The sequence below is a fragment of the Ictalurus furcatus genome, chromosome 11, assembly GCF_023375685.1.
Source record: "Ictalurus furcatus strain D&B chromosome 11, Billie_1.0, whole genome shotgun sequence".
Classification (NCBI taxonomy): Eukaryota; Metazoa; Chordata; class Actinopteri; order Siluriformes; family Ictaluridae; genus Ictalurus; species Ictalurus furcatus.
In genome coordinates, this window is record NC_071265.1 from 12,727,973 (window position 1) to 12,740,535 (window position 12,563).

General features: G+C 39.8%; 1 protein-coding gene across 2 annotated transcripts in view; it reads right to left on the reverse strand.

The window, feature by feature from the left end:
• The window catches only part of mmp24 (matrix metallopeptidase 24), a 63,154-nt gene that overhangs the window by 26,275 nt on the left and 24,316 nt on the right, over window positions 1-12,563 (reverse strand). The window contains exons 4-5 of one of the 2 annotated variants that reach the window (XM_053636219.1): window positions 8,507-8,811; window positions 1,646-1,807 (exon numbers count right to left, since the gene is read on the reverse strand). In XM_053636219.1, the coding sequence (XP_053492194.1) occupies window positions 1,646-1,807; window positions 8,507-8,811 (467 nt within the window). The remainder of the gene's footprint in view (window positions 1-1,645; window positions 1,808-8,506; window positions 8,812-12,563) is intronic. The other variant, XM_053636220.1, reaches the window with a different exon arrangement.

Here is a 12,563-nt window from a genome sequence, read left to right on the forward strand (position 1 = left end):
GCTCACAAGCACCTCCTCCACCTTCAGCATAGTTAAATAGCCATGCCGTTCATTCCCCACAATGGCCAAATAATCCAACATCGTGGGGTTATAAATATGGCTTATGCATGGGTTTCCCCAGAAGCCAGATATTTTGTCATGCACTTCTGGAAGAAAGGGGAGTTTCTGCAGTGTGAGGGATTTACTTTCACTGGGGAGAAAAAGGCTCATCCAGCATTAGTAAACACTTCAAGCAGCTCTTTATATGCTGCTCTCAGTTTTTAGCACATCCTTCTGGCTCCTCGGAGTCAGAGAGGAATTATTACTATTATTTTTGTGTGTGTTATTTTTTTTTCTTTCTCCCTTTTGGCTTTCCATAGCGGAAGGAGGAGTCGCGACGCAAGCTCCAAGATCCAGCAGAGAGCCGAATCCGGATCCTCAGAAATCCCCCGAATCTGAGACGGCTAGTTGCCTCGGCAGCGGCCAGCCCAAATCCTCAAGGCGCTGAAACCCAACTCGCTTCAGCTTCTGAGAAGAGCGCGAGTCGAGCGCCCCTCGAGGCTGCCATCGCATGCTATACCCCTAAACACTTCACCCAGAAAGTGTGCACTATTCGCTGTGATGAAACGGGAGCAAGCCGTAACACACTTCCCGAATTCTCCCACTCATATTTTTCTCTCTCGTTCATTCCTTTTTTTCTTCTCTTTTTTTTTTAAAGGGATAGAAAAGTTCTGAGATTTTGAGAAAAGATAGCAAGGAAATTAAGCGTCTTTTTGTTTCTTTACACAAACAACTGACATGCAGTCTTTCGCTGAAGATAATAAAGGCTGATGACGCGGTTCACAGGTGCCATGTTTATATTACGCGACGTGCTTAATTGCCACGTCACCTGATCATGGCAGGCCTATAAATAGGCGTGATTTTACACAAGCTTCATATACTGGTCACGAGCGAGAGGCACTTCCCATAGTGTTATGCTAAACACAATGTCAAAGTTCCCCTTTGAAAGGGAACACATTTTCAGGAACAAAATGAACTTGTCACCATCATCAAGGGACCCTGAGTTAGCAAGGCAAAGAATAGGAGATCTTCAGTACATGTCCACACCTCTTATGTTGCCCTTTTCTACTCAAGTATGCAATACAAGAACACAATGTTTCACATTTACTTATATGTAAAGTAAATGTGAAACATTGTGCCCAATGTTTTTGGGCACTTTGGGCCCAATTTGGAAATTTTCACTTTTTTTACTCACTTTTGTTGCCAGCGGTTTAGACATTAATGGCTGTGTTGAGTTATTTTGAGGGGACAGCAAATTGTTACAGAAGCTGTACACTCACTACTTTACATTGTAGTAAAGTGTCATTTCTTCAGTGTTGTCACATGAAAAGATATAATCAAATATTTACAAAAATGAAAAATGTGAGTGGTGTACTCACTTTTGTGAGATACTGTGTGTATATATATATATATTACATATATATATATATACACATATATATATACATACATACATACATACATACATTATATATATATATATACACACACACACACACACACACACACACTTTCAAAATCATCTTTGTCCAGCATAATCTCTTTTACCAAAATAACATGTACAGGATTGCTCAGTAATGCTGAACTGTAAATAAAGTTTCACTACCATATATTTTCTGGATGCCTTGAAGGTCATCTAGTGGCAGTTTGAAGTTTTGTGTCTCCATGTATTGGTAGAAAGGGGCCATGATTGCACTCGGGTCATTGGAATGTTCCAGACCCAATGCATGTCCCAGCTCATGCACTGCCACCAGGAAAAGGTCATTACCTAAAAGGGCCAAAAGTCAAAATTGCAAAACATCTCTGTTAAACAAGTGATCATCTTGAATATAGTCTAACAATAAGTATTTTCTTTAGCTGAATTCCATGAACCAAAAATAGTAACATACTGTATGTATGTATACATAATGTAAACTTATGTATGGTCTAATTTGCATATCATTATTTGCTCACATCCACATACCATCAGATTTTCTCCCTCTCTCTTGTTTTCTCTCTAATATGATCAGTATATCCTCCAATTTTAAATTTTATTAACTTAATTTTCTTTAACCCCCACTTCAACCCTACTTTTAGGCACTTTAACCCCAATCTCTTTTGTCCTTTTTCCTGGATTTCCATTCTTCTCTGCTTTTTTCATCTCTCTCTCTCTCTCTCTCTCTCTCTCTCTCTCTCTAACATGACATGAATTAAATGAAACTTAAAACCTAACACGATGTCAGCATATTCTGACACAAATAAATTTATAACTTTGAATGGACTGTGACGAATCAGGTTTGATTGTAAACCCATTCTCCCTGGAACAAAAAAGGGAATTTTATGAAATGCACTCATAATGCTGACAGTGTATGACCAGAGATCATCAACCAGAAGAATCCTTCAAATATACACTTTATGCACACAGCACACCATGGATGCTGATAAAGTGCTCTGCCTTTACTTTTGCGGTTTGTGGATAAAAAATGTCATAAAATAAACATAAGGGAGACCTAGCATCCAGCAAAGGGGAGAAGAAGAAAAGATGGGCACCTAGACACATAGAAGCGGGATTAGGCGGACATTGACAAATTGGAATTACACTTTAAAGATCTTTAAGAGCAGTAGTAGTCAAAAAAGTCAAAAAGAGGTATACGAGCTGAGCTGAGGAGGGCTAATACACACACACACACACACGCTCGTACAGTCAAGGGCAGGCAAGTAGACACAACATACACACACACTCTCTCTTTCTCATACACACACATGAATAACTTTAATAATATCTTATAGTAATAGAGAAACTCTCTATAAAAAAACAGAATAGTAGGATATGCAGGACAGTAGAACTGTAATGATATTAAGAAGTTGGAAGTACAGTAAATCGCTTTTCAAGTAGTATAAATATATATAAAATAAGAAATATAGTGCAAATATGAAAATAAATTATAAACTAGAAATACAGGAAAATGTAAACTTACTCATCACTCAAAAGGTGAGGGTTCTTGTCTCGCAAGGAAGGCCTTAATTTTAAGAAAGAACCATGAGGAGCCATTTATAAGGGTGGCTGAGTCAAGCTGCCCCCCCGCGAGATAACAGTAAGACCAAGGTCACTCTAGATTGTTTAGTCTTGTCCACTTTCTATTTTACGCGTTATTCAAATTCTCTGGTTTCGATTCTCTGGGTAATTCAAAACTCTGGTTTCTGATTCTCTGTGTAATTCAAAACTCTGGTTTCTGATTCTCTGAGTAACTAAAAACTCTGGGTTTTTATTTTCTGGGTTATTAGAAATGCCTGGGTTCTGATTTTATGTGTAAATTAAAACCCCTGGTTTCAATTCTATGTGTAAGTGAAATAGCCCTTTTCTGGAACATAAGAGTAAGGTAAATGAGCTCTTTTTTAACCCTATTGGTAGTGAGATCATAGTCTTCTTGAAACATATGGGTTATTTAGTGTGTAAATACAGTATAAATACTGGAGCTTAAGCTCAGGGTATTGGGATCACCTCTGAGAATTCTCATCAGTGTGGATCTCGTGTGGTGGAATGGAACAATAAAGCTGGACCCTTGCTTCTTCTCACTCACGGCTGGTGTATTTTTTTCTATCTCCAACTGGGCTCAGAGGTAGATGTGAGTATTGGCTTCTAAGTTGAATTTTAAATGTTTTTGGGTAATAGGCTAAATTTGAGCCAACAAGTGCTCTGCCTTTACTTCTTAAACAAGCGGAAGCACAAAATTATTTCAACAAATCAATTAAAGTACCCTGCACTCAAAAACTTGATTTAATTGTTAAATCTTAGCTGGATGATTTCACCGTTATCTAAAAAACGTTTTTAAAAAAAACCTTAGTATGAAACACACTTCTGTGTGTCATGTATGACCGTTATTGCTAGCTATCTGTGTGCTTAAAGTACAATACAGTACCATGTAGAACAGCAGAGTAAACACAAGTCACCAGCTGAATCTATCTGTTTAGTGAAAGGAATATCTAGGGGCCCAAAATGTGATTATTTTGTGAGTAAGTTGATTCTTTATGCATCCTGATATCTCAATTTTTTGTTTCTATAATCACAGTATGATTATTTTTGTAAAACTAATAGCTGCTTTTTAAGTAATCATGTAAAAATAATGTTTTCCATTATGACTGTTATAATGACTATTACAGGAATATTGCTAATATTTAATCATATTTAAACACACCTTATAAATCTTTTGGCCAAATGACCCTTTTGCTTCTTGCACAAAATGACTTTAAATAAATGCACATACTTTCTTTTCACATTATTATGTATCAATTTATTAATATTTTTTTTTATTCTAAACAAAATATTAAATGTCTTAAATGTCATACTGGAAAATTATTCAATTATCATGCATACTATTAGAGACTTGCCCATTGAAATTTTGCTACTGTCATGCTGCCATCACTGCCCATTTCCTGCACTGCTTGCAAGCAGGTGAACTACATGGTTCACAATCAACCTCCATGCTCTGTCTTGTGACTAATCTCTGGATTCACCATCAGCCTATTCACCCTCTCAGCCACTGGACTTCTGATTATACACACCTGATCACAATGAGTACATGCCTTTATAAACTCTGAACTGTTTCCCCTAACTTGCAAAGTCTCATTCCAGCACCTTGTCTTTACTGAGCTGATTTTGCAGACCTGTTTGGTTTTAACCCTAATCACATTACACTTTTTGCTTGTAGGGTGAGTATAGAGGGTCCGAAGCAATTTCAGTAGTTTGGACATTAAAAATATATGAAAATGTTTATTATTTAAAATAATTTAATGTTAAATGTTATCAGTTATCTAAATGGCACCAGACTCCAGTCCTGGGAACCACAGCACTGCAGTACCTCACACTTAATGCAACTCCTCATCTTATAGGCCTTTATTCACTGAGAACCCAACAGTACATAAAGGTTTAGATCTATATGAATAGGGAAAACATACTGGGATACTTGATTGTATCCCAGTATTTGCAAATATTTGTGATGTATAAGATGAATAAACATATTTCTGTCTGCCAAGTATCTTTTGACCTCTTCCTAGGTGAGTGTGTTCCTCCACTTCCAGTTCCAGTGCTGCATTTTACTGGTGAGCTCCTGAATGTCTGCACAGCTAATACACGCCTAGGCCCATCCACTCCCACCCCTCCCCCACACCTTTCTAATGCTCCCTGGTCTGCCTTTATTCTCTGTCTCTTTGCCAAAACTGGTCATTCTTATTCCTTGTCTGCTTATTTGCTACATCTGTGATTCAGATGGATATGAAAATGTAGCAGTGATTGTTTTGTATTCTCTGCTACAAATATTACTACCTTAAATTATTACTAGTAAACTATATAATTTCTTCATTAACAAAAACTACAAATGCATAAAATGTCTTTCCATTTTTTTTAATCATAAAAGGATAATTAAGGTCACAAGACGGTGATCAGCCCATTTTGGTTCTGAGCAGATAAAAGCAGAAGCCCTGTTGTAGTTCCCTACCTGGTATATCTGCGTTATCTACAGATCTCCACAGCCAGCTATATCTGTTATGTAAGGTATCAAACATAACAGGGCTTGTTATAGGAAAATAATCTAATACTAGAGTAGTGTGATGCTGTTACCATTCTGAAGTTGATCACTACAGCAAGTTTTATTCCTCTTATACCTGTTACGTACTGGAGGCTGAGACGGAAGCAAGTGCAGGTATGGCAGTTTAATGAAACAACAACCACAAGTCCAAAGGATCAGGCAGAAATCAATAAACAAAGACAGGCAGAGGTCAGGCGAACAGACAAACACTCCAAACAAGGCAAGGCAAAAGGAGGAGGTCGAAAACAAGAACAAGGCAACTGAGCGTATACTTCGCAAAGAGTGAATGCATAGAAAGTCCTTATAACCTGTGATTGTGCTGTGAATTGGATGCAGGTGTGCGTGATTAGAAAGAAGGCAAGTGTTGTGGGAATTGCGGTCCATGGCAGCCATGTTTGTAGGCCACAGTGCAGGATGGGAAATGTAGTCACTGGTTTTCTGTGATATGAGAGAACCCATCCAACCACCCCCCCCCGAAAGCGCCAAAATACACTCTCTCCCCCGGTGGTCCTGGCCCTCTGGGCAAAATGTTCACACAGCCCCTCAGGTTCCAATGCAGGCATTGTCCAACAAGTAGCAGGTTCCTCAAGGATATGAGACTGGTGCTGGTTTGCATGAGGTCATTAGGCAAGACCCAGACTTGGGAAGTTGTGTCGTCAGCTTTAGACGAGAGCTTGACTTGGTGGGCAGTCTCGTTGGCCTTTCTTGAGTGTGGCATGACATCCTCTGCAGGCCAAGGAGGTGGTGCGACGTCCTCGGCGGAGCAGGGAGGTGGAGCAACGTCCTCAGATATATAGGGATGTGGAGCGGCGTCGTCAGTCACACAGAGAGACTGAGCGTCGTTCTTTAACGACTCTGCAGGCTGAACTCGGCTGGCCGTGTCGTCAGTCTCAAGCCTGAGCGTAACTTGGTTGGTCATGACGTCTGCTTCAGGCGTGAACCGAACTTGGCTGACCGTGTCAGCAGACGTGGGCATGAGCCGAACTTGGCTGTCTGTGTCAGGAGATTTAGGCGTGATCCGAACCTGGCTGTCCGTGTCAGGAGATTTAGGTGTGATCCGAACCTGGCTGTCCGTGGCAGGAGACTCGGGCATGAGCTGAACTTGGCTGTCTGTGTCTGCAGACTCGGACGTGAGCCGAACTTGGCTGTCCGTGTCAGCATACTCGGGTGTGAACATGCCTTTTGAGGCCATCTCTTCAACCTCGGACTGGAACCTAGCATGGGAAGCCATCTTTTCGACCTTGATCAGGAACGTGGCTTGGGAGATCACCTTGTCGACCTCGGACAGGAACTTGACTTTATGCTGGAGCTTTGGAGATGAGACAACCTCATGGATCTTGTGCTGAATCTTTTGGGAGGAGGTCGCCATGTTGACCTCCAACTGGGACTTTGGGGAGGAGGTCGCCACGTTGACCTCCAATGGGAGTTTAGCAGGTGAGGCCACCTCATGGGTCTCAGGCTGGAGCTCTGGAGGTGAGGTCACCACATTGACCTTTGGCAGGGGCTCTGAAGTGGAGACCACCTCATGGATCTCAGTCTGTAGCTCTGAAGATGTCACCACATTGACCTCTGGCTGGAGCTCTGCAGGTGAGACCACCTCGTGGGTCTCAGGTTGGAGTTCTGGCGATGAGGTCGCCATGTTGACCTCCAACTGGAGCGCTGGAGAGGAGGTCGTCTTGTAGGTGGTGAATGGCCTCGCAGGTTCATTCAGGAGACAGGCCCTCCCCCAAAACTCATCCAGTTTGGGGGTGTACTCTGGACTTCCAAACTCCTTTATCAATAGTCCCACAAACTGAGTTACATTGTGAAGACCCTTGGATTCTGTACGGGCCAGATGCTCCGCCCACTGGCAGGCTTGGCCAACGAGCCGGGAGAGTATGAACCCCAGCCACTGCCTCTGGTCTGACTTGGGGTGTGGCAGGCTCAAAAAATTTAATTAGCAGTCGAAAAGAAAATACTCAGGGTGGCCAAAAAATCCATTGTATGCCGCTGGGGTATCCATGGCAACCCATTGAGGAAGCTTGATAGAGTTGAGTTGGTAGGTTGTTGGTAGGTTGTTCCTTACTACCGTGGTAACAAGTTAGTAGGTTGTTCCTTACTACCTTGACCTTGATGTCTCCTTCGCTTTCCTGCTGCTTCCATGTTATCGGCGAAGTATTCTGTCATGTATTGGAGGCTGAGACGGAAGCAAGTGCAGGTATGGCAGTTTAATGAAACAACAACCATAAGTCCAAAGGATCAGGCAGAAATCAATAAACAAAGACATGCAGAGGTCAAGCGAACAGGCAAACAATCCAAACAAGGCAAGGCAAAAAGACGAGGTCGAAAACAAGAACAAGGTCAAAACCAGAATAAACAAACACTATATAAAGACTGGTAATGACAGAGACAAGGCAACTGCGTGTATACTTTGCAAAGAGTGAATGCATAGAAAGTCCTTATAACCTGTGGTTGTGATTGTGTGTGAATTGGATGCAGGTGTGCGTGATTAGAATGAAGGCAAGTGGCCTGGAAATTGCGGTCCATGGCGGTCATGTTTGTAGGTCGCAGTGCAGGATGGGAAATGTAGTCACTGGTTTGCTGTGATATGACAATACCACAGCAATCCACCAACCATTATCATTTTTAATTCATTAATGAACAACATACTGTACTTTTAAAGCATTTATAATTACATTTAAATTTTGTTTAATATCTGTGAGACAAATTAGTTCCCCAAACCAGCCTCTCTTTTTTTCTCTTTCATAAAGATAATAAGACATAAAATCAAAACAAAACAAAACAAAAACGGGTTGTCATGTTATCAAGAAACATGACAACTTTACAATTGTCAATTTTCTATTGTAAATAAAGTACTTATAGACTGGAAACACTCTCCATAAAGTATGACACTGCTCACTTACCATCATGGTTAGCATTGCCTAACGTCCAAGGCTCATCAGAGTCAAAGTGTGTGTCCCCTCCAATTCCAGGGCCAGGGAAGTAGGCATGGGCTAAAAAACCTCCCTCTCCATCAAATGGAGAACTATCACCATGAAACCCTGAGGCAAAGAAGATCATGATGTCGGCCTCTTTGCCCTCCTTCTTTATCTCAGAGTAGGCCACTTCCTGAAAGGTCAGTGGGGTTGCCATCTGCCACACATCAAATGCTTGCCGGATCGCCCTCTGTGTGTCCTTCTCACCTACCTTAGGGGTGAAATTGTGTATGCTGAAGAGAGTAGGGAAAAAAATAAGAAATAAAATATTTAAAGTGCATGCTATACAATTATGAAATGAGCATCTCTGATTGTATTCCACAAAACATGCAAAAACGTTCAAGGATGTATTTTAATCACGCAGTAGTTATGTGCAGCTTCATTACACATACTAACACTAACAATACTGGAATTTGTATAATAATATAATAAGTTATTTGAGCACCCACCAAGTGAATTATAGCCATTTGAATACAAAGTGCTTTACTAAATAAACAGTGGGTGTGGGTGCACAAAAACTGCTGGATATTAGGGGTGGGTGATATGATGATTTTAGATCATGAACAATTAAAATGTCTCCACAATCTGTTTTTACAGAGAGTGTGTACAGTGCTGTGAAAAAGAGTGTGTACACTGTTGATTTCTTTTGTATATATCTCTAACTGAATAGTTTTAGATTTTCAAAAGAAAAACAACATAAAACAAACCTGAGTAAACACACAATGCAGTTTTTATATTTTTTTTTTCTATTGAAGCAAAAAAAATTATCCAACACCTATTACCCATGTGAAAAACTAATTGACCCCTTAACCCTTAAATGCATACCTCAGGTTGTTATTGTTCAGTCTGCAAACATACAGTATGCTGCCGCTCTACCTTCACTGTCTTCACCAACTCTAATAGACAGCGCATTCACTTCATTTAAGCTCATGGTTGCTCATATCACAAGAAAAGTCTACTCCAATTTTCATGTTTTTCATGACTTAATCCCCCACAAACCACAATATTATCAGCAGACATGGCAACACTGTACTGGGGGAACCGATCTAAAAGGGACAACTGATAAACAAACTAGGGCTGCAACTAACGATTATTTTCATAATCGATTAGTTGGCCGATAATTTTTTCGATTAATCGGATGGGGCGGGGCAAACTTTCAGTACCTTTTTTTGGTTATTTAAAATAAAATCCACAAACTGAGTGTTACAAATATAAACTTCAAACTAAAACTTTACACAACTGTTTGTACAAAACAGAAAAGAACCCAATACACAGACACACACCAGAATATATATTTTTAATTTGGGACTGTAGTTTAATTCGGTGCTTTTTGTGCATCCATAAATAATAATGCATAAGTACTTATATACAATGTAAATTGAATAACATTTTTATATATATATATATATATATATATATATATATATATATATATATATATATATATATATATACACACACACACACACACACATATATAAAATTTATTTTACAGTAGTTATCCATTATTTTTTTATGGATGCACAAAATGCACCGAATTGAACTACAGTCCTAAATTAATAATAAAAACTCACTTTCAGTGCACCTTGTGGTTTCTGTTACTCGCTACCTTTAGGAATATTATTCTACTTGTGTTTACTTTTGATCATAGTGTTTAATTAGACATCACAGATATTATTTGCGCTCCCAAGCTGTATCAGCGCGTCTACACTGCGCATGATCAGCAACGCGGCCGCATTACTAACACATCACTTCCGTTATAATAAACGACAGAATTTACAGAATTTGCAAGTGCGTGAATACAGCATATAATAACAATAAACTTAAATTAATCTAAACCTTTTAAGCTAACCCTAACCCTGTGCGAACGAGAATACTTACTCCGTCATACTGAGGGTACGGCCTTTTCAAAAAGATCCGAGCCCGTAGACCAACCCGGCATAGACCAACCCGCCGCAGCACACACATCATGTAAGGATACCCCTTTGGACAAAGCCTCCGAGGAGGCAACCCCGCCTAGTTTAATGAGCCCTTATTCCCAGAGGCATATCGAGAACACGCGCCTCATAAGCGATAAAGATTGGCACTGTTTCAAAGTTGATCAAATGTTTGCTTTTCCAAATATGTTAAAAAAGCCAACAATTTCCATGGATGGTACTTATTTTTTCACATGACTGTAACGTTTATGATACTATAAACTGAGACTAAAATGTACCAAATTAAACATTTGGATACTATAATTTAACGTTTAAGAAATTAGACATTTAAGAAAAACAAATAAATCCGCTTTACACTGACACTTGCTGAATAAAAACAGCACATAATGGCACCGTTCAAAAGGGAATGAATACTGAGAAATGCAGAATCTCTCTTTTTCCCCTCTCACTCTCTCATTATATCACAACATTTTCTGACTGCTTTCCAAGATCTAATTCACCAGCCTTCTCTAAATATAGATTTTCAGCAGCACAGAAGCTCAAAGGGCAGTTAAAGGTACAGATCACTGCTACACTCCCGTAACCATCTTTCTGTTTTTCTCTTTGTCAAAATTTCCCTCTCGCTCTATTTCTCTCTCTCTTGTGCATATAGACATGGAAACATAGAAGGCCATCATCAACATGTGGAGAAAATGGATCAGGACACACACACACACACACACGTCTTACTCTTCTTGTGAGGACCCTCCAATGATATAATATGTAAAGCAGCCAATTAATGCCTACACCTAAATCTAACCCCAGTAAACAAAAGGAAACATTTAGGCTCTTTTAGGGGGTTTTTTTGTTTGTTTGTTTTATTTGTTGATTTTGTATTCAAGCATTTTTACTTGCAAGGACCAACAAAATGTCCCCACAGGGTCAAAACTGTCAGATATTTCTATAATTTTCCAATCAAGACCAGTTCATTTGTTTGTGCTATACACCAAAGACATTTGGGTTTGAGATCAAAAGATGGATATGAGATGAGAGTTTAGGATTTCAACTTTTATTTCCTGGTATTTACATCTAGATGTGTTAAACAACATAAAACATAGAACCTTTGTACGTAAACAGTTAATATAGGGTTGCATATGCCTTGCTTGGAATAACTGCATCAAGTCTGCACCTCATTAACGTCAACAAATTGTTGGTTTCTTCTTTTGTAATGTTTTCCCAGGCTTTTACTGCAGCCACTTTCAACTGTTGTTGTTTCAAGGGGTTTCTTCCTTCAGTCTCCTCTTTAGGAGTTAAAATGCAAGCTCAATTGGGCTAATGTCCGGTGATTGTCTTGCTGCATGTTCCTCAGTTCCTCCTGATTAATTTGGATGCATGTCTCTGTAAATTAGCAGAGTATGTCAAAATATTCCTATAGACTTCTAAATTCATCCTGCTGCTAGCATCATGAGTTACATCATCAATAAAGATTAGTGAGCCTGTTCTAGAAGCAGTCATGCAAGCCCAAGCCACCATGTTTCACAGATGATCTTTTATGTTTTGGATCATGAGCAGATCTTTTCTTTCCCCACACTATTGCCTTTCCAAAACTGTGGTAGAGGTTCATCTTAGTACCATACCTTCTGTGGCTCATTTCACTGTGAATTCCAGTCTGGCTTTCCAATTCTTGCAGCTGATGTTGTAGGGCCTCTATATTTCTGCCCTCAAGGTCTTCTTCTAACGGTGGATTGCGATACTTTCACCCCTGCCCTGCGGAGGTTGTTGGTGATGTTAATGACTGTTGTTTTTGGGTTATTCTTCTCAGCTCTCACAATGTTTCTGTTTCCTTGGCCAACCCATTCAGTGTCTGTTGTTCAGTACACCAGTGGTGTCATTCTTTTTCAAGCCATTCCAAATTGTTCTATTGGCTTTGATCAATGTTTGTGCCTCTGATTGATTTGCCCTCTTTTCTCAGCATGAAAATGGCTTGCATTTTTCCTGAAGACAGCCCTCTGATCTTCATGTTGGCTTATCCTTTTTAACAACAAATGGGGGCGGTAGGGGGAGAGATC